The sequence below is a fragment of the Jaculus jaculus genome, chromosome X, assembly GCF_020740685.1.
Source record: "Jaculus jaculus isolate mJacJac1 chromosome X, mJacJac1.mat.Y.cur, whole genome shotgun sequence".
NCBI lineage: Eukaryota > Metazoa > Chordata > Mammalia > Rodentia > Dipodidae > Jaculus > Jaculus jaculus.
The window spans coordinates 112,964,118-112,990,070 of NC_059125.1; the positions used below are offsets into that span (position 1 = coordinate 112,964,118).

Sequence of the window (25,953 nt, forward strand, 5' to 3'; positions counted from 1 at the left end):
GGAAATACTGACACTGCTCAACTTGAATAACACAGATGGCTCTGGTGTTTGTAGCTAGAACATTATGAGTTTTCTAATACAAAGCCAAGACTCTCCTTTGGGGGTCGAAATGTTAAGGAGTGATGAGATTGAGGAAAATAATCTCTAAGTGTATTCAAATTACAAACACTATAGCCTGGCTGCATTCTCCTACTACACCTCAGCCTCCTCTAACCAGCAAAACACTTCCCATCGAAGTGATTTATGCTTGCTGCCTCGTATACATGTAGAACAAAACCTTGACTTATGAACTTAATTTTCCACGGTCCCACATGTGAGGGTTGACATAAGAAATTTTGGAAACAATTATTGGTATCTGAGATTGTCTCAGTTTAAGACTTCAAATTGTAAGTAGAAGAATTGCAAATAGAGACCTGAACCTTCTAAAATGCGAATCCTCCTCAACATATAAAATTAATGATTTCAATGTACATTTAAAACATAAATGTGTTTTCATGTATTATCTCATGCTGGAAAGACTATTGTTCCCATTTTTATTGACAAAGAAATAAAGAACTTGTTAGTGGCCAGGCTAGAATTTGGAAATGATCCAAATACATCGTTCTTCCCCAGTCCACAGTTGCCTAATACCTGGGTGCCCGTGTACAGATAAATACCTGAAAACATTCTCATTCTGCCCTGCTCCTCAGATCTTAGACATTTGAGTAGCTAATTGCATTTGTGATTTCATTTCTTATGGTTGATTATTGTCTTGGCAGTTGGGTTTGCCTGGGTGCCTTTGCTGAAAGATGGGAGAATCATCACATTTGAGCAGCAGCTGCCGGTTTCAGCCAATCTTCCTCCAGGCTACTTGAATGTGAATGATGCAGAATCAAGAAGGGTAGGAAAATATCTCCATGCATGGAAGTAATCATGGTTACATGTTTAAAAAATAGAATTCTGTTCATCTAGCTTGGGACAGTGTTATGGAAGTATGGCCTGAGGTCTGGTAAACCTTTAAAATAAGTATGGAAAATATGTGTTCAGAGTAGGCAGCAGTTTGATAGTCATTTTATGTCCGTTGATTCTAACTGATGTTTAAAACTGTAGCATGGATTTTGTGCATCACTTTTATTTTTTTTTTCATTGTTTATTTATTTACTTAAGAGTGACAGACACAGGGAGAAAGACAGATAGAGGGAGAGAGAGAGGATGGGTGCGCCAGGGCTTCCAGCCACTGCAAACGAACTCCAGACACGTGCGCCCCCTTGTGCATCTGGCTAACGTGGGACCTGGGGAACCAAGACTCGAACCGGGGTCCTTAGGCTTCACAGGCAAGCGCTCAACCACTAGGCCATCTCTCCAGCCCTGTGCATCACTTTTAAAATTTCATTTAGGTAGTTATTTTATGGTAAGTTATAAAAATATCCATTGCAAAGGGTTGAGAATCTATAATGATTTAGGCCACATTTATTCTAAAGGCCATTTATATTCTCCAATAATCTTTTGTGTGAATCTAATACATTCAGTTTATGTAAGTGTTAAAATGCATAGAAGGTGTTATATATTATTGATGTAGCACTGCTGTGATGTAGACATCTGTGTCTGTTTTCTGTGCAGCAATCGAATGTGGACATTAAGTGGGTAGATGGAGCAAAGCCTTTGCTGAAGATTAAGAGCCACTTAGAGTCTACCATCTATACTCAAGTAAGTCATATCATCTGAATCTCAGCAATTTGAATACATGAAGATATTTCTTCCTTAAAGTAGGCTATATTTGACTCCCCACAGCCTTGGAGAAGTCGTGGCCTATATGGTTTTCTCATTAATAATAACAACATTCTAATACAGATTTCATAATTTGCAAGCTATAAAATATTTTTGTTCCCATTAGCCTATTTGAGTTCACAAAGCTCTGAAAGACTGTGTGTGTAGAAGCTCTCATAACCATTTTAAACATGAAGAAACCAAGGCCCAGTCAGGTTTGGTAACTTCCCAAAAGGCACAGAGTAAGAATTAGGAGAGACCAAAATCCACATCTCATTATTCCCTGATATAGCCCACACTGACCAGAAAACCAATGTATATGGACTCTGAAGGACAACAGGACCCACCAGCAGAATGTCGTGGTATAAAGTTGGGGATTTGAATACCTGGATGGTTTTTCTGGTAGCTTCCTGCTGTATCTTTTCTTTACCTCTCAGCTCAGACCTCTGTTGTTGCTCATTTCACTAAAATGGAAAAGCAGCCTAACTTCAGAGAACACATGTTTTTAAAAAAGAAAACCAATTAAATAAGGGCTTAACTGGCTGGGCAGGCATAGTAACCTCCTGAGTGCTTAGACGCATGCCAGCTTCACCTGGTTCTGTTGCTTTATGTGGTGGTCAAGAGGACTTCAGGTTATGGCCATATATGTTGGCAACTACACCTGTGGAATCTGGCCATTAGAATACCCAACAAGATAGCTTTGCAGGATGCAGTAGCGGGGAGAGATAGAGTGCTTGCATTTGAGGATGCTGAATCGAATTTCATATGACTATTTCCATCTGTGTTCCAGGATCTGCATGTGCACAAATTCTTCCTCCATTGCCAGCTGATTCAGTCAGGCTCCAAAGAAGTTCCAGGGGAGCTCATTAAATATTTAAAGGTAAATGAGCAGCAGATTTCTGCGAAATGTTCATTTTTCATCTCTTCCTACTGCTACATTTTGATGTGGAAAAAAGAACCAGGAAAACATTAGAAACTACGTTTGGCTGTGTATCCTCAGGAGGACCCTTTCTATTACGTACTTTTCCATCAAGTGGCTATTTAGTAGCTGAGAGCAGATTGCTACATTAGGAAGAAAATGTTATAGCCAGAATTTGACACCATGGCTTTGAAAATGTCTTGGAAATATTGATTTTAGTTGCATAAATTGATTTTTCAGGTCTTGGCTCTTCTTGCTAACTGCCCAATAAAGGGAAATCATGCAATGTGTATGGGGGGGGGAGGGGGGACCAGGAAGAATGCAAACACTTTGCTTAGAATAAAATGTGAAATGGTTCCTGAGCCCATGAGTGTGAGACTACCCATGAGTGAGAGACTATCAAAAGAGACAAGCATTTTCTGTATGTAGCACAGGGGAGGGAACCTTAAGGAATACCAGGTATATTAGAGAACCCTAAGGCTTGCTTCATTCCCTGTGCTAGGACTGCTGTGTGCATTATAAGACCTGTCTGGCTGCAGCTTGTTTCCTTTGATTGCTCCTCCAGTAGTTCAGACATGGAAAGTCTGACGAGTTGTGGGTTGAAGCAAAGCCTCTATAGGAGTCCTCTTTGGCCATATGCCATTGCTTAATGATATTCTCAGGAAACAAATTTGTTTATTTCTTTCCAAGAGACAGTATAGCATGAGATGGAATATATGGGTTCTTGAATCATGAACTGACTTTATGTCCCAGATTTGTCATTTACTATCTCTGTGATTAACCTTGACCAAGTTATTTAACTTCTTTGAGCTTTTGCTGTGTCTTCTGTCACATTGGAGTAAACCAAATCCTCATTGTGTAGGGGGTTGTGGGGCCCAAGTGAGATAGTAACTATTTGTGGCATACTTACTTCATAAGCCAGGCATTGGTAATATAAGCAAAGAAAACAAACATGACTTGACTCTTGTCAAGGTGTTTAATTTCTTGAGACTGTCAAGGAATAGAACTGGGTAAGCAAATGTCCAGCTAGATGGTAATGAGTGCTGTAAAGAATACTAAAGCAGCGAAGTGTAACAAAGCATGTGAAGGAATGTCTATGTTGAGATCAGAGAATATGTCTCTGGTCAAGTGATATTTGAGCAGAGACTTAAAGGAAAAAAAGGATGTCAGCTCTGTGCATTGCTGTGGAAGCATTAGTACAGAGGCCCCAAGCTTGATGTGTTGAGCAGCAAGAATTCAAGTGTGGCTGGTGCATGGAGTGATAAGACATGACCTTGGGAGGGCAGCAGGGAAGTTAGTCTGGTAAGGCCTTAGAGGCTATGGTGACGAGGTTTAATTTCCTCAAGTGAGATAAGAAACCTGATAGGACTTTGAAAATTAGAATGTCATGATTCATGATTTAACTTTTGTTCTTTTTTTTGTGGTACTAGAAAATAAATGAACCCAGGGCTTCACACATACTAGGCAAGCACCCTGACACTCAGCAATATCCCTAGCCAGCCCCCCCACCTTTTGTTCCTTTTTGTTAAAAATTCAAGATAGTCTCACTGTGTAGCCCAGGCAAGCCTTGAACTTGTGGAAGGGAGTTTTTTTGGGGGGAGGTGTATTTTAGGCCTATGCCACCAGGCCTAGCTTGACTTTGATTTTTTAAAGTAACATTCCACCTGCCATATGAAAATGTAGTGTCGAGTAGAAGAAAGAGATCATCAATTAGTGGTGGCTGTTATCTTTAGTTATCATTAAGAAGTATAATTGTATAAATTTCAGATCCAGTCCTAGGTAATAATCTAGGAAGACTCCATGTTTGTACATGGATGCTTTGTTCAGGACATTGGCTTTTCTTCTCAGGGGTGTTGTAAAAGTTTTCCGAGTGGTATAAAGTACCACATTATTTTTAAATGCTCATATTGTTCAAATGAAATACAGTACTCATTTAAGGGTGTGGAATTTCTGATATTTATGCGATGTATACTCGCCCTCTGGTGGCAGTGAGTGAAATGCCATTTAATTTCAGAAATAGCTAAGTCTAAGAAAATGTTAGTGCTAAAAAGGTTTATAGAGATTTATATTTGCAGATGAGGAAATGGAAGCTTGAATAGAGGTGACTTGCCAGTAATCATTCTACTGGTTGGTAGCTGAGGTGAGAGGACCCTGTAGCATTTGTCTTTTGAGTCTTAGTCCTGTGATCTTCCTAGGAAACTTTGCTGTTTGTTGTCTCCATAAATGACTAGAGGCTTCCTATGATTGCCTTGTCAGCTCTTGGCTTATTAATTTATGCATATATTTATTGAGCACCTACTAGGAGGACAAGACATTGTTTTTGGTGCTGGGAGTATAATGTGGAACAATTTATGTAACATACCTGCTTTTGTTGGGTTAGGGAGATTATAAATAAATAAACTTTATCTAGAGCGGGTACATAATGAAGAAAATAAAACAGTGTAGATCGAGTTGTCAGGGTTGGGCTGTCTACAGAAATGCCAGGTTCAAGCTGAAAAGAAACCAAGCAGACAGCCACAGGGGAAAACAGCATCTTTTAGTAAGTGTACACACTTTACCCTGGAGTACTTGCAGGGCAGAAGAGACAATATAGCTGGGGCACAGCACAGAGCAAGGCTGCCAGGAGACAGTCTGCAGAGGGGCATAGGACAGTGGGTATAGAAGGCCCATGAAGGTTCTTTGCTTGTGATTGTTTGGTTTGCTTTTATCAAGGGAAAGATGGCATAATCTAATTTGCATTTTGAACAGAATAGTCTGGCTCCTATTGAGAATAAATTATAGAGGATCTCTAGTTGTAGCAAGGAGATGCATCTGGATGGAGTGCCTATCTCTCTTTTTCTACTTGGCATTATCTTACTCCTGTTTACCCAACATTCCCTACCAACTTTCAGCTCTGTCACCACTTTCTTTGTGCCTTTTGGTTATGCAACTGTTGCACCACTTTACTATTTGTACTGCAGTGGTTTAGTTCCATGTCTTTGCCCCCTTTAGACTGCAGACTACTTAGTGGCAGGAACTGTGTTTGGGGTCTTGGTTGGGTAGGCATATTTGGCTATTGGAAGTACATTTAGTGCATTTCTGTTGGGTGAGAAAATGAATGGTTTCACTGAAGTAGAATTTGAATTGACTTAAAAGGACATGAGAGAGACAAAGATAGGAAAGCATATGATAGCGTCAAAGGACAGTAGTGACACCAGTTTGGATTTCTAAGCAACTTTGATGAGATTTAAGGTTGAGGATGTAGGCTAGGTCTGAAGTAACTTGAACTTAATTGTAGAGGTCAGGGTTTCTCAAGAGTGACCCTCTTGATATTTTGGGCAGTATAATTCTCTATTGTGGGAGCTGTCCAGTGAGTTGTAGGATGTTTAGCAGAATTACAAGCCTCTTCCCAGTAGAGGTCAGTAGCACACATTTGTATCCTTAGTGTAACATCTAAAATTATCTACAGACATGACTTAATCTCCTGTATGTAGTGAGAACTTCTGTGCAAAGTAATGGGAAGGTATGGGGGAAAAAACCTTCAGGGCTGAGGAAGTAGCTCAGTGGTAGAGTGCTTGTGGAAGCACTAGCATGTGGAGTCCGTGGGTCTTATACCTAGCACCACAAAAATCAAGAAAGAAGGCCAGGGAGATGTCTAAGTGCGTAAATGCTGGCTACACAATCGTGAAGACCCAAGTTCAGTTCTCCAGAAACAATGTAAAACCAGGTGTTTAGTACAAGCATCTGTAATGCCAGAGCCTATGGTAAAAAGGGAGGTGGAGAAAGAATTCTGAAGCTCTAGGGGCAACTAGCTTGGTGATACACATTGGCAAGCAGCAGGAGACCCTGCTTTAAACAAAATGGAAGGTGAGAACTGACAATGGAGAGTCTCTTCTGAACTCCATATATGTGCCATGGCATGTGCACACCTACTTTCTTACATGACCACACACATGTTATACATACAATATATTTAAAAAAAAAAAAAAACAATGGGCTGGGGAGATGATTCAGCAGTTACAGGCACTTGCCTGAAAGGCCTGATGGCCTGGGTCCAATTCTCCAGTACCCACATAAATCCAGATGCATACATTTGTATAAGTATGTGGAGTTCATTTAAAGTAGAAGGCCTTGGTGTACCATGCTTACTGTCTCTGATTGACCATTTCTTTGTCCTCTCTCTCGGTCTCAAATAAATTTTAAAAAGTATTCTATTTAAAAAAAAAATCAAACAAGAAGCCGGGTGTGGTGGCGCACACCTTTGATCCCAGCACTCGGGAGGCAGAGGTAGGATGATCGCTGTGAGTTCGAGGCCTCCCTGAGACTACAGAGTTAATTCCAGGTCAGCCTGGACCAGAGTGAGACCCTACCTCGAAAAACCAAAAACAAAAACAAATCAAACAATAACAATTTTTAAATCTTGGTAGATAGAAAGTTGTCTAATGTAAACAGTGAGGAAGAGGGAAGATTAATTTGGACATGACAGCTGAGTGTATTGGGAGTAAAGGGACACAGTACAGAGAACTACTAGAAAAGAATTGAGAGAGTTGTGGTTATAGGTTAGAGCATCCTGAAAAGGGGCAATATCAGTGATAACAGCAGAAAGGAGTGCACAGGAAGGAAAACCTTGAAGGGTTGACCCTGTATTCCTACAGCTTGCCATCCTAATCTATGAATATGATGGGAGAGCATGATTGTTGAGATGATTTGGATTCAGATGAAAATGGGAAGGGACTATAAGGATGGGAAGATGAAGTAAAAGTAAGACTATGAAAAATAAATGCAGCGTTACCTGAAGTACAAAGACTTGGCTTACCCTTTTCTGTGTTTCCTATAACATGATACATTGAATTGATATAAAAGGTTCTCAACAAAATTCAGTCTCCTTTCTCGATGGCTGAATGAGTGATAGGGTAAGTGAATGTAGAAAGAAATAACATTAACACATTTTTCTGTAACTTGATGCATGTGGTATGTGTGCAGATATGTATACATATCCATATGCATGTTTGTATGTATGTGAATGTGTGTGTACAGGTGCACATGCATGTGTGTGGAGCAGAGGCCAAACCTCTGTGTTATCCTCAGGAGCTCTACCCAACTCTTTATGAGACAGGGTCTTTCATTGGCCAGGAGCTCACCAATTCGCTAAGACTGGCTAGCTAACAAACTTCAGGGATTCACTTTTCTCTGCCTCCCTAGTGCTGGGTTATAGGCATATGTCACCATGCCCATCATTTTTCATGAGTCCTGAGGATTTAACACAGGTCTTCATGCTTGCAAGCCACCCAGTTAGCTATCTCCCTGACCCATGACTGTGTCACATTTCTATACATATGCACACTTGCTTTATTTTTACATCTGTAACACACCTATTATTAAAGTGTTAGCACTCTGAAGAAATGTACTGTAAGAGTGTTAGAATGTGAAGCTATCTCAGTTTTATAGATGATGCTGGCATAAAGCCAATCATGCATAGAAGTGAACTTTATTGAAACTCTTAACTTCTCAGCAGGTTAACTGGAGGCACACGTTATTCTGGAAAGCAAATGGAATGCAGGAGTGTAGTAGGCAGGTCTCTCCAAACCTCACTCCTATCATTGAGTACTGCTTTACCAAGAGTCCGCTGTCTTTTAGAGCCCATCAATCCCAATTATGCTTGTTATCATTGGTTAAGCAATTCACATCAAGTAAGTTCACAGAATTGTAATGTCAAAATAGAGAGGTGAATCAAGTAATTAATTAAACATGACCCCTACCTCAGAAAACTCACATATACATGAGCTTATATTATAGTCAACATAGGTCTCATTATTTAATTTTTGTTGTTTCACATTTGCAAATTATATCATATTTCTGTTTATTTCCATAACTAATACTGACTTATTTTAGTGTTTGCATGCCATGGAGATCCAAGTCATGATACAATTTCTACCTGTAATTCTTATGCAACTCTTCCGAGTTCTCACAAACATGACCCATGAAGATGATGTTCCTATCAACTGTACCATGTGAGTGTTGGTGATATAATGAAAGAAGTTACTTACTCGAGGTCTGCTTTTTGTAATGGGAGGCATTCATTGCTATAAACTTCCCTCTTAAAACTGCCTTTGTTGCATCCCAATGGTATTGATTTTTTGTATTTACATTGTCATTTGCTTGAAGATTTTTTTGTTGTTGTTGTTTTTTGAGGTAGGGACTTGCTCTAGCCCAGGCTGACCTGGAATTCACTATGTAATCTCAGGGTGGCCTCAAACTCATGACGATCTTCCTACCTCTGCCTCCCAAGTGCTGGGATTAAAGGCATACACCACCATGCTTGCCTTTGAAGATATTTTCAGAATCCATTTTGATTTCTTTTTTTTAAAACTGATTGTTCAGTTGCATGTTGTTTAACTTCCTTTTTTTTCATTTTCCACATTTCCTGCTGTTACTGATTTCTAGATTCATTCCATTGTGGTTCAAAACAATACTTGGTATTGCTTACATCTTAAATATTATTAAGAAGTATTTTATAGCTTAAATTTATGATACAGCATGGAGAATATTTTATATGCACACATGTGAAGCATGTATATTCTGTTTCTGCTGAACGGAATGTTCTGTGTATGTCTGTTAGATACATTTGCTTTAAATATAGTTCAAGCCCAATATTTACTAATTGATTTTATGTCTCATTGACCTGCCATAGTTGAAAGTGAGATATTGAAGTCCTCACTGTTACTATTTCAATATTTATTCTTCTATACCCACTAATACTGAGTTTATATGTTTAGGTATAAAATGTTTGAAAACATTTTATATTTGTGCTATCCAGTAATGTAGCCCCTTGCCACATGTAACTATTGAGCATTTGAAGTGTGCTTCTGCAGAGGCATGGAACCATAAATTTTACTTCATTTGCTATAGCCAATTTACATAGCCACCTGTGATAAGTGTTTCTCATATTGGACAGAATGTGGCGCTAAGCCATCAATATTTACTTGCAAGCATAAAAGCATGGCATTTTGTGTGAAGGCAAACAAGGACATATTATAGAGCAAACTGCATCTTAAATTGAAAAATAAAAGACTTTTTAAAATTACTGAGCACAGCGCTGAATGTTTCTGCTTCTGCTGCTGCCATAGCCTCCTCCTCCACCTCCTCACACACAGTGTGCCTATGTGTGCTATTAGAGACTGTCGGCTTGAAAACTTAAGCATTATTTCAACACAGTGATCTTTTTTTTTAAAAGATGTGCTCCCAGACTGGCAGCACCACTGTCACCTGAACTTCACACTAGATCCACAAAATTTGAAACCCTGGAAGAAGAGCTAAACAATTGGTTAACAAGTGTTCCAGGTGATTCTGATGCTTGCTGAAGTTTGATACCCACAGTTAGGCTCTTGACATCTAGTTTTCTTTCATATTTTTTACCTGTCTTTCTCTTATGCTTGACACACTTTTCATTTTGTCTGTTGTTTTGTTTTGAGTCAAAGCTTCACTCTGTAGCCTAGGCTGACCGAGAACTTATGATAGCCCTCCCACCTCCCAAGTTTTAGGATTAGAAGTATGAGCCACCACACCCAACCATTTTCTGTCTTAACTTTTCCTTTTAGTCTCACTAGACAGGGTTTCAGTATCTGCCTTACTTGAGCTCTTTCCCTACGTAGTAGCTATGACTATCCTTTAAATGCATACACAGAGTTAGAAAGGTGATAAAACACCTGGGCTGCCAATATAAACTATTTTTCTTTTGAATCAGGAAATAAATTTTACAAGGCCTTGTGCATATTAGATACTGAAATATTAATTAGGCCTAAACTACCATTATACCTTACATAACCCACCTTTAATTATCCAGGCAGTATTGGATATTTTTAGGGTTAGTTTTGATATTATTAAGCAACCATATTATGGTCATTAATTGTAGCTATGAATGTCATTTCAGGGTTCTCTTACATATCGTATCAAAGTGCCATGAAGAAGGCTTGGATAGCTACTTAAGATCTTTCATAAAGGTTTGTGGGGTATGCTTTCTTGCTGGTTGATTTGTTTTGTGGGATAGTTGTGTCTTATGGTTTATTTTTTTTCTTTGTAGTATAGCTTCCGACCTGAAAAACCAAGTGCTCTTCAGGCCCAGTTGATCCACGAAACCCTGGCTACTACAATGATAGCGATACTGAAACAGTCTGCAGATTTCTTAGCAATAAATAAACTGTTAAAGGTAAGGGCACAAGACAAAACTGGTAACAAGCCGCCATCCCCACAATGATATAATACTTCTTGTTCTAATTCTCATTTTCCATTATTTTCTCATGGGTCCTTCACCATTTCCATCACTTTGTGCATGCATTTTTCTCTATGGAACCTTCTTCACCCTCAATCAAATGTAGAAGAGCCAAATTTTGAATCAGATTGAGTTAGGTTAGGGTCATATTTGTATTGGAGTTCTGGGACATGTGGTCAGTAATTTAGTATCTCTGAGCCTCCATTACCTCATGTTTAAATTATAACTATTCAACATGTAGTTTTTAGCAGTTAGAAGTCATTCATTACTAAACAGTTATTGTTCTTTTGGGATATGTTTGCTAGAGACTTCACACTTCCCTTCAAACTACCTAATGTGGACAAACACATAGGTCATGTAGTGTGTGCCAGTATTGTTGTCAGGTCAAGTTTGGGTCTCTCGACTGAATGCAGACAGCACTAAGATTGATTATTTGAAGATAATTTAAAGATAATATCAAAATAAACTAGAAGGTGATTTGCCCCTAACACCAATTATAGACGATTGAAAATAATGTTAGCAATGAAGTGACCTTACCTACCAAGCCAAGCATCCTCATTCTGCCTTATACATCCCTGGTCAGCCTTGTGATGCAGTAGCACCTTTTTGCTAAAATAGTTCAAAGGTATGTGAAACTTTGATCATGAATTGGAATCATTTGAAAAGATTAGTAAAGTTCAAAGATGGTATCTATACTGATTTGTCAAACTTTGTAAGCTTCAAATGTTTGGGTAACTGTTAAGGTTTGTGTATTTGTTTGTTTTTTAGTACTCATGGTTTTTCTTTGAGATAATTGCAAAATCAATGGCCACATACTTGTTGGAAGAGAATAAAATTAAAGTAAGTAGGATAAACATCTATTTTTTAATGAAATCATTTGTAAATTAGTTTTGAAACAGGACATCACTCTATAGTTCAGGCTAGCCTGGAACTCACTATGTAGCCCAGTCTTACAGGCCTGGACCATTGCATCAGGCTTATTTTTTATTTTAATTAATTATAATTACATACATTTATAAGAGTACGTAACATGTATAAAGATAGTTAATATTCCCTGTGTGTGTGTGTGTGTGTGTGTATGTGCAAAGTATGTGTCGTGTGGTGTGTTATGTGTGGTATGTGCATGTGTGTATGTATAGATGCACATGTGTCATGTGCATGTGTGTAGAGGAGAGGAGAATTTTGGGTGACCTTCTGTATTGCTTATCCACATAGTTCCTTAAGATAGGGTCTCTCCCTCCATCAACAAATCCAATTAATTTTCTAGTGCTTCACTATCCTCACAGACTGGGATTATGGATGTTCAGGGCTACACCTAGCTTTTTATTTTTTTCGAGGTAGGGTCTCAACTCTAACCCAGGCTGACCTGGATTTCACTGTGTAATCTCAGGTTGTTCTCGAATTTACAGTGATCCTCCTACCTGTGCCTCCCAAGTGCTTCGATTAAAAGTGTGCACCACCACGCCCGGCTATACCTAGCTTTTTTTTAAAAAAATTGTTTATTTTTTTTTATTTATTTGAGAGCAACAGACACAGAGAGAAAGGCAAATAGAGAGAGAATGGGCATGCCAGGGCCTCTAGCTGCTGCAAACAAATTCCAGATGTGTGCACCCCCTTGTGCATCTGGCTAACGTGAGTCCTGGGGAATCAAGCCTTGAACCATGGTACTTAGGCTTCAAAGGCAAGTGCTTAACCACTAATCATCTCTCCAGCTCTGTACCTAGCTTTTTCCATGAGTTCTAGACAGCTGAACTCCAACAGTCTCAGATACCTCCACCCCAGGTCCTTATGCTTAAAGTGCTGTTAATCGGGCTGAAGAGATGGCTTAGCAGTTAAGCGCTTGCCTGTGAAGCCTAAGAACCCCAGTTCGAGGCTCGGTTCCCCAGGTCCCACGTTAGCCAGATGCACAAGGGGGCGCACGCGTCTGGAGTTCGTTTGAAGAGGCTGGAAGCCCTGGCGCGCCCATTCTCTCTCTCTCCCTCAATCTGTCTTTCTCTCTGTCTGTCGCTCTCAAATTAAAAAAAAAAAGTGCTGTTAATCATTGTACTATATCCCCAGTCCAAAGATAGGTAATCTTACACACTCATATTATATTAAAAGGCTTTTACACTTCACTTGTCCAACGTTGCTTACAAAAACAGTAGATGTATTGCATAAATCTGAGATTTTACAGTTCCTATTAGAGGTAAAATCCTATCATTATTTTGCACATAGAGTGCATTACTTTTGAAATTTTGCTTTTCTCTTGTCATTTAAAAATATTTATGTGGAAAAAATAAAAGTAAGAACCAAATCATTCATCTTTCTATCAAAAAGGTTTAATGTTTATGCAAAGTTTAAAAAGAACTTTATGCAATAGAGGACTGTGCAATATACATTTTGTTGTTATTTTTTAAAAAAAAAACAATTATCTATTTATTTGTTAGAAACAGAAAGGGGGAGAGACAGTGAGAATGGGTGCGCCAGAGCCTCCAGCCACTGCAAACATATGCCAAACGCATGTGCCACCATGTGCATTTGACTTACATGGGACCTGGAGAATCGAACCAGGGTCCTTAGACTTCGTAGGCATGTGCCTTAACCGCTAAGCCATCTCTACAGCCTCATTTTGTTGTACTTAACATGTGTTTTAATGATAGAGGTTGAGGATTCCTTATCTGAAATGCTTAGGGTTAGAACTCTTTCATATTTCAGAATTAATTTTTCAGATGTGGGAAAACTTCCATACACATAATGATATCTTGAGGATGAGACACAAGTGTAAACATGAAATTCATTTGTATGTTATGTATATCTTACACAAATACTCTAAAGGAATGTTATGCAATATTTTATTTTGCATCTGTGTTTTGACTTCAAGATGTCAGTTGTGGAATTTGCCATTTGTGGTGTTATGTAAGTGCTCAAAAATTTTTCAGGTTTGGTGAATTTTGGATTTCAGAATATTTACTTATTTTTATTTGCAAACAGAGAGAGAGAGACAAAGAAAGAGAGGGAGGGAGGGAGGGAGGGAGAGAGAGAGAGAAAAGAAAAAGGAATAAGTACAACAGGGCCTCTTACCCACGCACACAAATGCCAAATGCATTATCCCTTTGTGCATCTGGTTTTACATCGCTACTGGGGGATCAAACTGGGGTCATCACACTTTGCAAGCAAGCACCTTTAACCATTAAACCATCTCTCCAGCCCAGATTTCAGAATTTATTTAAAATTTTATGTACATATTTTTTACAGAGAGAGAGAGATAAAGAGACAAAAAATGGGTATGTCAGGGACTCTAGCCACTGCAAGTGAACTTTAGATGCATGTGCTACCATGTGCATTGGCTTACATGGGTTCTGTGGAATCAAACCTATATGTCCTTAGGCTTCACAGGCAAACACCTTAACCACCAAGCCATTTATCCAGTCCCAGATTTCAGAATTTTTAATTAGGAGTGTTCAACCTGCACAACAAAGTTTTCTTAGTTTTAGAACCCATAAAACTGAGACTTGTGCAATAAAAAATACCACCTGATGTAACGTTCATAGAATGAATTTATTGAAACTGAGACACATGCTTGTGTGTTATACCAGGAAAAAAAGCAGAATAAAATTTGTGGTGTAGGACTGGAGAGATGGCTTAGCAATTAAGCATTTGCCTGTGAAGCCTAAGGACCCCAGTTCGAGGCTCGATTCCCCAGGACCCACATTAGTCAGATGTACAATGGGGCATATGAGTCTAGAGTTTGTTTGTAGTGGCTGGAAGCCCTAGCATGTCCGTTCTCATTCTCTCTCTCCCTCCCTCTTTCTTTCTCTGTCTGTCGCTCTCAAAATAAAAATAAAATAAAAAATAAAATAAATTGTGGTGTAAGTTGTGAATGGTGGGGTACATCTTCAATCTTGGCACTTGTGAGGCTGAGGTAGGAGGATTTCCCTAAATGCAGGGCCAGCCTGTGATTATAGAATGAGTTCCAGGTCAGCCCGGGTAACAGTGAGACCCTGCTTCAAAAAACGAAACAAACAAAAATCTGAGATGTTCCTGCATCTCCAAAACATGATAGTCTTGAGTTGAGTTGTACTGGGTCATTCTTTCTTATGTTAGTCACTTACATTATTAGAGAACCAGATGGTTTCCACAAAGATCTAGAGTAAAGTACACTTTGAGTTAGTCATGCCATTTTTGAGATGGGGAAAAATTATATACGGAATGTGTTTGAAAGTAAAACTAGCAGTTGATTTAGACCTTTTGAAACCCTGACTTTTTGTTTCCATTTAATTTAAGCTTCCCAGAGGCCAGAGATTTCCTGAGGCATATCATCATGTCCTACATTCACTGCTTCTTGCAATAATTCCCCATGTGACCATTCGTTATGCAGAAATTCCCGATGAGTCCAGAAATGTAAATTATAGTTTGGCTAACTTCCTGAAGGTAAGTCACAGACAACTAGAAGATGATGAGGACATCCTCTTCACTAGAAAGATCTTGAAAGGCAAAAGGAAAAAAAATCGCCCTCTTTCTAGGAGGACCTCAGCTTGATTGTCTTGTTTTGGTTTTTCAGTATTTGGGATTGAACATAGAACCACCTGCATACTAGGCAAGTGCTGTCTCACTCAATCCATAGCCCTCAGCTAGGTATTTACATGCCTGTTGGAATAACTCTTTGAGGGGCTGGGAAGATGGCTCAGTGATTGAACAGGAATACTCCTTTGGACTGAATGAATTGATGGATCATTCAACACAGTTTTTCTCCTCCCCCCACATACACTGAAATGAGGACTTAAATAAGACAAGTTGTGCTTATTTCACAGAATATTTAACACATTTCAAATTGAATGCTGTTAGGTGGGGCAAATCCATAGTAGGTTACCAGAGTCCCTACCAGTCCTTACCATATTCCTGACCTCCTTATGCATTTAAATCACTTAGTTGACCCCACTAGCATTTGAACTAAAGTAGCCTAGTTAGTGGTGACACTACAGTGTACATGTACATGAAAATTGTTAGGCCTTCTTAGATTATTTTGAGAGTTGCCAGGAATCCCTATGTTTATAAAAGGTGGCACATTTATAATTATGTTTTGTTATTTTCAGAATATAAATGGCAGTGCTAGAGTGCACCCATTTTACAAAGTGGGTGATGACAGTATTGCATTCGTCACAGAGAATAGACTGTGACTTTGTAATGCATTTGGTTTGGCCTTTTTTCCACTCCTCTGATAGCACTTCATCATGCATAAGCCTTAAGAACTTTAGCTAGACATGGAGGCACATGCCTGGAATCTCAGCATACGGAAATCTGGGACAAGAACATTGATGAGTTCAAAGCCAATCATGCTACATAAGAGTTTGAGGCCAGCCTTGACAATGTAGCATGACCATGCTCCAGTCACACCCCAAAAAGAAATATATAGGTATAGCTTGATATTCAAAGTAGGAAATGAGGAGTCAAGGGCCCATATGGTCTCAGCTATGTGACACTGTGCCTAAGATTTTCTAACTTTTTTTTTTTTTTTGTATCTCACAGAAATATTTTAGGCACTCTGGAAGAGACAGTACTTATTGTCCGATCTCAGTGAGAACATAAGAAAACTGTAGGGGGCTGGAGTGATGGCTCAGTGGATAAAAGCACTTGCTTGCAAAGCCTATCAGCCTGGGTTCAGTTCTCCAGCAACCACATAAAGCGGGAACAGAGACCTGGGTGTACCCATACATGAACCTACCCATGAAAATAAATAAGTATAAACTTAGAGTCTAAATTTTAAAAATGAGAATTAAAATTTGATATTGAGTAAAGAGTTTCATATGTCTGTGGACCAAGATGGTTTTGGTAGGTGTAATTTCATAGGAACCTTAAATAATGAGCAGGATTAAACAGAAGTGATGATAGGATTACTAGCCCTGGCATGAACAAAACCCACAGATGGGAACACCCACTGCATCCTGAATGGCATAAGCCAACGAGCTCTCTTGAGAAAGCTAGAGAAGTAAGTTGGATAAAGTTGTGAGTTTCCTTAAGTGCCAAGCTAAGAAGGTTGAAATTATCCCAGAGGCAGTAAGGAATGATTGACAAGGGTTTGGACTGGGAGGTGATATGATGTGGGTTAGGACATGGAGATCAGTGGATGAATGGAGAGACAGAAGCTCTGATGATAGGTTAAAAGCTAACTTTAGCTGTTAAGCTTCCAGGTCATGAGAGCCTTAACCAGAAGAATGGCAGCAAGCAAAGATGAGTACTCTTAGGTCTGTCAGACAGGAAAGATGATTACTTAGGCCAAAACTTCATCGGGCACAAAGAAAATTTTCCTTTTTGGAAAAAAATTATTTATATAGGCAAATCTGCTTTCAAGTTAATTGACAATCCTATATTTCCCTTTGGGCTGTGAGAATTGACCAAAAAGAGACACTGTGGCTGAAGAGGTTACAGCTATATGGATGGGTATGTGTCTGTTGGTACATGTATACATATTTGTGTGTATATACATGCATGCTATATATGCAGATATCAATTTAGGGCTTTGAGTTTCAATTCCATTGATACATTACTTTGCTCTTGTTGTTTAAGGTCATTCAAAACTCTAACAAAGAATATTATCCATAGAAATGAAAATATTATCTCCTTGATGTGGCACCAATTAAAAACATTAAAGTTATATTTGGAAGACTTTTAAAACTGCATAACCATTTTGTTTTGTTTTCTATAGCGCTGTTTGACACTAATGGATAGAGGATTTGTTTTCAATTTGATAAACGATTATGTATCTGGATTCAGCCCTAAAGATCCTAAGGTAAGTTATAAGGGCATCATTATAGCGGATGTTGGATATTATAGAGCATGAGACCAAGGGTTACACTTATATGCCCCCTTCTGATGCATTTGAACTGCTCTTTTAACTTCACTGCTTTGAGTATCAGTACACCTTGAAGGAGGGTATATTTGATAGTATTTGAGGGCTCCCCAAGACTACCCACAGACTCAACAATTCCGTAACAGGACTCAACAAGTAGCTGTAATCCTAAATAAGATTCACTAGTGACATGATAAGGGTACTCACCTGGATCAAGAAAGAAAAAGACATGTAGTAGAGTCTGTGGTGATGGTCCCCATTCAGGAAACCCAAGCTTTGTCCCTCTTGTGAAGGGTCTCATGGAGCATGCTCTATCTCCAGCAGTGGAGATACAGTCATAGGTGTGCAGTATTCTGTTTAGAGTTCTTATTGGGGCTGGTCAAAATGCTGGATTCGCAGAAAGAAAAGCAAAACAGGTGTTGATCATAAATCACATTGTATGTGCAAAGGGCCTAGCAGCTTGACGCAAAAGACATCATGTCAGCCAATGTCAGTGTTGCAACAAGCCTTTCTAAAATATACCAATCTGGGGCCTGCTGTTTTAACTCTTTTCTGTTTAGTGCATAGGACACTAAACACTGTTGTTTGGAAATTAAAGCTCAGTGTTACATTTCATAGGCATGTATTATTTTGATAATCAGAGTTAGTGTATAATTTCTAACCATTTAGGTTCTGGCTGAATACAAGTTTGAATTTCTCCAAACAATTTGCAATCATGAGCATTACATTCCTCTGAACTTGCCAATGGCATTTGCAAAACCTAAACTGCAAAGAGTTCAAGGTATGTATTTGTGTTTTCCATCATTTGGAATTGCTTTTCTTTTTTTGATAGCACTAGAATAGCATAATGTTTTCGAGTTAAACCAGTCAACTTGAAGTTAACTTCAGAATTGTTACCATCAAGCTAGGTTCATTAAGGTTATTCTGCATTACCTTCGTAGTATCAGTGGTGGTAGTCATAGTATAAAAATCTATGTATAAAAATCAAGTGTCTTACATAGATTGCAACCTAAACACAGATGTCAGAAACTAGTAAAATTGCTCTCTATCATAGTATATAAAATTTTATTTTAAGACTAAATGAAAAAAAATGAATGTGTTTCTGCTAAAGCATCAGAAAAGCACTATAAAGACAAAGTAAATGATGTGTATTTATGAAATTTATATAATGCCTCAGTTTTAATCTCCATTGCTAGTTTTATTGAATGCTTTGTTGTATAGCACTATTCTTATGTTACTATGTTTTTTATTTGTCCCTTTTCTTTTCATATATTAATTAGATTTTTTTTCATTTGCGGTGGACCGTTTGACTTCAGTAGGTAGGTTTAACTCGGTTCACTCTAAAGTAGTATGCTATCTTAAAACACAATTGATTTGTTGAATGGCTAAGATGAATGGGGGCTTTGTTTGCTTTTCAAATCCTCCCTAGCCAAAGTGAGCCTTTATTGTACCCAGCAATCTTAAAGGCAGGTACTTGTTTACTTTTAAAATAAGCTTGAGTGTTGACAGAGGAATCAATTTTCAAATGTCCAGAAAACAAGGTCCTGCTGCAGACCAGCTTGGGGATCGGCTGAGAGTGCCTGTTGTTTAAGTGTATGTCACTTCTCTCAGGCTTTCCTCTCTCTTTGTCCTCCTGTTTAATAGCTACTTGCCTATAGTCTTGAAGTTGTGGCTGAAAACATCTAGATGGATTTATTCAAGTCACTGAAGTTAAAAAAAATTATAACCATGTGCAAAATCTATCTAGATAAGTCGACTCATTCAGCCAGTGTTGTCTTTAGGCCTAAAAAGTGATTGAAATTTATAAAAGAGCATGACCATGTAGGAGAAAGTCATCACTGATTAGTGATGGTCTTAGAGATGGAATTACAACCAGTGGCCACAGCACCACTGTTCAACTACTGTGTTATACGATTCTGAGCATGTATAGTTTGCATACTCCCCCAGTGTTTATTGATAGCTATAAGGAAGTTAGGGAACAGAAGGAGTGGGCAGATGATGAGAATTTAGGATTAAAATGGACTACCTATAGCATTTACAAATCCTAACTGGATATATTTCATTGTATTTTTCTAAAAATGCAAAAGGAAAGGAAAGGAAAAAAGAAAGAAGAAAGTCTTGTCCTTTAGCTTTCTAGTTTAACTGAATTGTCTGGAAAAGAAAATAAAGATATTGAAATCTACTGTAGAAATAATTGAACTTGATCACAGTCCCCTCTAAGTTGTTATAAGGCCAGGGTGTAAAAAAAATGGAAGACATATTTTGAAGTACTGATTTTATGGAGTGAAAGATGTGTGTTTATGTGATAATAAATTGAAATAAGATGAGGCAGCTTTTCACATTATTCTTGTATCTTATACAAATACTCAGGCCTTTATGTAGTGAAACAGTCAAAACTTAACTACTGTTAGAATGATTCAGTTGTCTAGTTTTTTGTCTTTTCCCCACTTTATGTGCATAAATGGATAAGTAAATAAAGCATTGATATATAGTTATATAAATTCATAGTCACAATGAAATCACCTCATGTCAAATATAGAATTATGTCATTATATGTTCTAAGATTACTAAGACTTTCAAAGAATTTAGGTGGAAAAAGACTTTCTGGCTGACTGAAATTATCACTAAAGTTGCCACCTATCTCTAATTAGGAATGCTGTTGACTTGCATGCTCATTCTATATTACAAAATAATTGATCATATTAATTATAAAAAGTATACTTCTTGCTAGCATGATCATATATCATTAAATAATTATAGTTTTTAATTGGCTAGTAGGTTTTGAATATTTGTATTAAATGTTCTAAATTTTATTGTACTGCAGATTCAAATCTTGAATACAATTTATCAGATGAGTATTGCAAGCATCACTTCTTGGTTGGTCTGCTTCTAAGGGAAACCTCCATTGCCCTTCAAGACAATTATGAGATCAGATATACAGCTATCTCTGTCATAAAGAATCTTTTGATAAAACATGCATTTGACACTAGATACCAGCACAAGGTAAGGATGTCTGTATAGTCCTTAGGATCACATTAGTAAATTTCTTTTTTATTTATTTGTAAAGAAAGAGAGAATGAGGATGTCAGGGCCTCTTGCTGCAAACTTATTCCAGATGCATGCACCACTTTGTGCATCTGACTTTAAGTAGGTTCTCATATTAGTGAAATTCTATTAAGATTCTTCATTCAAGAATGAAGCTTATAGTAAGGAGCATAATATGAGCATTAATTAAAGTGTACTTTTGTAAAAAAATTTGTTTTCATTTCAAATCATTAGTTTTTTTTTTTTTTTAATACTGTTTAGCTGTTGAGAAACATTTTCTCAAGCCTTCTCTTTGCTAAAAAGTTTAGTGCTGGGATAAAACCCAAGGCCTTGCACATACCGAACACACATAATATGGCAGTGTTATAAATTCCCAGCTTCTCTAATCAGAATTCAAAGGCAATTTAAATGTTTCAGGTTTTTAAAAATATTTTATAAGACAGAGAGAGAAAGAGGCAAAGAGAGAGAATGGATGCACCAGAGCCTCTAGCCATTGCAAATGAACTCCAGATGCATGTGCCACCTTGTGCATCTGGCTTTACATGGGTACTGGGGAATCATTCATTGTGCTTAGGCTTTGCAGGCAATCTCCTTAACCACTAAGCTATCTTTACAGCCCTTCATGTTTTATTTTTGTAAATTAGTTAATTAATTTATTTGAAAGATAGGGAGAAAGAGACAGAGAGAATGGGCATGCCAGTGCCTGTAGCCACTGCAAACGAACTCCAGACGCATGCACCGCCTTGTACATCTGGCTTACATAGGTCCTGGGGAATCAAACTTGGGTCCTTTGGCTTTGCAGGCAAGCATCTAAATGCTAAGCTATCTCTCCAGCCTGCATGTTTTCTTATATAAACTAATTAGGACTTTTATAAAATATGCAGAGTTGGGGCATGCATATTCTGGCAAATATATGCCTTAATATATCCTAAAATACATGTATTCCTAAATAAATATGATTTTGATAATAAAATCTTTAATGAGATGTATTAAGTATGTCATGATACATAATATGTAACATGAGTGAAGAGATGGCTCAGAAGTTAAATGTGTTTCTACACAAGCATGAAGACCTGAGTGGGCCTGAGACTAACTGAGTTCAAATCTCTAGATCCCTCATAAACAGCTAGGTGTAGCCATGTGCACTTATAACCCCAGTCCCACAGGGGAATAAATACTTGAGAATAGACAGAGCCCCACAATTTCCTGGATACAGTAAAAAGAGAGACTCAAGCTCAAAACAAGACCAGGTAAAAGATCAATAGAAGGGCAACTGATGGTTCCACTCCATCCAGTGTAAGGGAATGTATAGAGCCTCGCCAGGGTACAAGCATATGCATACACTACATACACACCACAACACTACATTATATACAGAAGCAAAAGGTTAAAAACAGTTAATTTTAAAAAAGATGTAACAAGAAGCTTTTCTTCTTACTGAAAAAGATTTTAGGGCTGAGGAGATGACTGAGTAGTTAAAGTCACACGCTTGCAAAGCTTTCTGGTCTAGGCTTGATTTCCCCAGTGCCCATTTAAAGCCAGATGCACAAAGTGGTACATGAATCAGGAGTTCGTTTGCAGTGAAAAGAGGCCCTGGTATTCCCATTATCCCTTTTTCTGTCTCTCTTCTCCCTCTCTCTAAATAAATAAAATATTTAGAAAAATGGTGTTATGGTTTGTTACTATTATTAGCTGTGGATGAGACCTTACATTTTACATATATATTTAATATTGTTTATCTATGACCATAGCTATGATTGCTGTTTGCTGCTACTTTAGTATGTAAGCTCGCATCTTACTAACATCACATTTAGGATTAGAAAAAGTAAAGTACAAACTTTAGATTTGAAATAACCCACTTTCTCTTGTGTCAAATGATTCAAGGATATATTGTCATCATAATAATCTGTCCATTTACTTTTTTTTTTCAAGGTAGGTCTAGACCAGGCTGACCTGGAATTCACTATGTAGTCTCAGGGTGGCCTTGAACTCACAGTGATTCTCCTACCTCTGCCTCCTGAGTGCTGGGATTAAAGGCATGCGCCACCACGCCTGGCTCCAATTACTTTTTAAAAAAATATTTATTTATTAGAGGGAGCAAACGAGAGAGAGAGAGAGAGAGAATGGGTACACCGAACTCCAGATGCGTGCGCCCCCTTGTGCATCTGGCTAATGTGGGTCTTGGGGAATTGAACCTGGGTCCTTTGTCTTTGCAGGCAAATGCCTTAACCACTAATCTATCCCTCCAGCCCATGTCCATTTACTTTTTTTTATTTCAAACATAAATAAAATTATGGTTTAACTTATTATAATTAATTCTGAAAGCTGATTTGGTGAAGGATTTTATTTTTCCCCTTCAATTTTCAATTTGTCCTTTAGAAAAGCCTGCCAGTGACATCTTAGTTTTTTAATTACCAGGATTTAAAATTTTACATGTATTGCTACTTTTCTTCATGTGGTTGTGTGTGGAAGTAAATCAACTCTTGCTTTAAGTTGAAACTTATTCCTTACTGTAGTTTGTCTTCTTTTGTCCCCTTGTAATAACAAACCCATGCTTTATAAAGTTTGCTCTATTATGTGTCATTTACTTTATTGTGAATGTTCATTTGACTTTTAACTGGAATAGTATATCCAAAGTGAAAGATACCATAAAATTCATCCAGTCTAGGGTTAGAGAGAGTTCATTTGGGGAAAGTACTTGCTTAATAAACATGACAGCCTTAGTTTAATCCCCAGCATTCACATTAAACAAACAAAAAAGCCAGGCATGGTGACTCATACCTTAATCCAAGCTGTGAAGTAGCAGAGACAGGTGAAACTCAGAGATTTACTGGCCAGCTAGCTTAGCCTGATTAGTGAGCTCCAGGCCCCTGAGATTTTGTCTCAATAAATGGCTGTCCTCTGGTGCCTCTCTCTCTCTCTCTCTCTCTCTCTCTCTCTCTCTGTATGTGTGTGTGTGTGTGCATGCTATTCAAGTGTTTGAGGCTATAGCCTTCTTGCTCAGTGATTTAGTTGTGTGTATGTGCATGTGTGCATATTCATGTGCATGCATGTGGAAACCATAGGACAACCCAGGGTGTCATTCCTAATGTGCTGTCCACTTTTATAATTTTTCTTTCTCTGTGTGTGTATATGTGTGCATGTGTGTGTGTCTGCATATGCACGTGTATTTTCCTATGATCTCATCTCTAGTCAGTGGCCAGAATAGAATATTGGGTGTCCTGCTCTATTGCTCTTCTGCCCATTTTTGTTTGAGCCAGATTCTCTTACGTATGGCAGAGATTGCTGTTTTTTTTTTTTTTTTTTTTTTAATCTTTTTTCCCACAAGCTCTAGCAGTTACTGGGTCTAATTTCCTATGACTGGGGTTACAGGTGTTCGTGGCCACATCCAGCTGCTTTACAAGGGTTCTGGAAATTCAAACTCAGGTGGTCTCAGGCCCCCTCATGCTTGTGCAAGAAGTGCACTCAACCATTATCCATCCAGTTCTGTCTATCCCCCTTTTTATAATACAAATTTTCTGGAAGTTCACAGATCAGCTAGCCTGATAAACACAGCAGTGAGCAATGAGAATGAGAGATTCTGTGACAAAGATAGTGGAAGACAAGGACTGACTCCTGAAAATTGTCCTCTGACCTCCACACGCACATTGTTGCATGTACATGTACACACACTCACATTCACCAATTTTGTTTTTAAAAAGATAAGTTCGTGCTATGCATACCTATGATCCCAGCACTTGAGTTAGAGGCAGAAGGATCACTGCAAATTTGGAACCAGTCTGGGCTACATAGTGAGTTCAAGGTCAGCTAGGACTATAGTAGTGAAACAGTATCATACACAAAAAACATAATCAACACACATGGTAAAAACTAAAAATCAAAATGTGTCTCTCCTATTCTTTACACTCATGCCCTAATTCATATTCTCAGATATTGTTACTGGTTTCCTATGTATCCATTAGTGTGTACACAACCTTATGTGACATATTTATATATGATATATAATACACTATTATATATTTTTTGCACTTAACAATTCATCCTGAAGACTAGGTCTATCACGTTTCAAAACTGTATCATAGTGTTTTATTATATGTATATATGAGAGTCTTCAATTATTTTTCACCTTTGGCATAGGTAAAATTTTTTTCATATATATACAGAGAACTGCCAAAAGAGTTGTTATGGTGGTAAAAGGCATGGGGTAATGAAAGTAAAGGGAACTGTTCATTCAGTCTTTTTAAGAAAGTGTGAATGGGGTTGGAGAGATGGCTTAGTGGTTAAGACGCTTGCCTACAAAGCCTAAGGACCCATGTTAAACTCTCCAGATCCCACCTAAACCAGACACACAAAGGCGAGGCAAGTGCAAGGCATGCCCAATAGGTGGCACAAATGTCTGGAGTTAGATTGTAGTGACTGAGGCCCTGGCATGCCAATTCTCTCTCTCTCTATTGTCTCTCTAAAATAAAAATAAATAAATAAAAGAATAAAATAAAACAATAAAGTGTAAATGCCAGGCATGGTGGCTCACGTTTGCAATTCCAGCACTTAGGAGGCTGAGGCAATAGGATCAGTGTGAGTTTAAGGCCAACCTGGGCTATAAAGATGTTTCAAAACAGTAACAACAACAATAAAATTCTTCAAATATTGGAAGGATTACTCTGTAAGGCTAGAAATAAGCATTCTTTCCAACTTTGAAGGGAAAAGCTGTGTCTAGAAGGAAGAACTTGCAGGGTATACTTTCAAGTGATCGTCCTTTCTAACACCACCAAGTTTTAGAACCTAGCCATTGTCAAGTAAGTACAATAGAAACATTCCTGCCTTAGGAAGCATGGTGGCTTAGAGTTAGTGCTTCTAAGACCTATTTACTCATCAGCATTATCTGGGGCAGCCCCGACTTCCAAATCAGAACCTTCTTCTGACAAAGACTACTATTGCTAGATCATTATATTAAGAAGAAAGGCCAGTAAGACATGCAAATGGCCAGTTAACATGAAAAATAATTCAGCCCCAAGAATAAATGCAAATTTAAAAATATGAGATATTTAGCCCTAGAATATGTCTCCAACAAATGTCCCAAAGTTTTCTTCTGGTTTGAGTGAACACATCTGGTGAGAATTGTGTATATATGACTACAGCAACAGATAAATTTGTATAAAGAGGAACCAC

General features: G+C 38.2%; 1 protein-coding gene across 3 annotated transcripts in view; it reads left to right on the forward strand.

The window, feature by feature from the left end:
- Positions 1 to 25,953, forward strand: part of Dock11 (dedicator of cytokinesis 11) — a 225,854-nt gene that overhangs the window by 128,930 nt on the left and 70,971 nt on the right. For 2 of the 3 annotated variants that reach the window (XM_012951928.2, XM_045141070.1), the window contains exons 21-32: positions 759 to 880; positions 1,600 to 1,686; positions 2,537 to 2,626; positions 8,537 to 8,655; positions 10,575 to 10,644; positions 10,725 to 10,850; positions 11,682 to 11,753; positions 15,177 to 15,323; positions 17,596 to 17,679; positions 18,409 to 18,520; positions 19,020 to 19,058; positions 20,564 to 20,742. In XM_012951928.2, coding sequence (XP_012807382.1) covers positions 759 to 880; positions 1,600 to 1,686; positions 2,537 to 2,626; positions 8,537 to 8,655; positions 10,575 to 10,644; positions 10,725 to 10,850; positions 11,682 to 11,753; positions 15,177 to 15,323; positions 17,596 to 17,679; positions 18,409 to 18,520; positions 19,020 to 19,058; positions 20,564 to 20,742 — 1,247 coding nt within the window. The remainder of the gene's footprint in view (positions 1 to 758; positions 881 to 1,599; positions 1,687 to 2,536; positions 2,627 to 8,536; positions 8,656 to 10,574; positions 10,645 to 10,724; positions 10,851 to 11,681; positions 11,754 to 15,176; positions 15,324 to 17,595; positions 17,680 to 18,408; positions 18,521 to 19,019; positions 19,059 to 20,563; positions 20,743 to 25,953) is intronic. The other variant, XM_004671477.3, reaches the window with a different exon arrangement.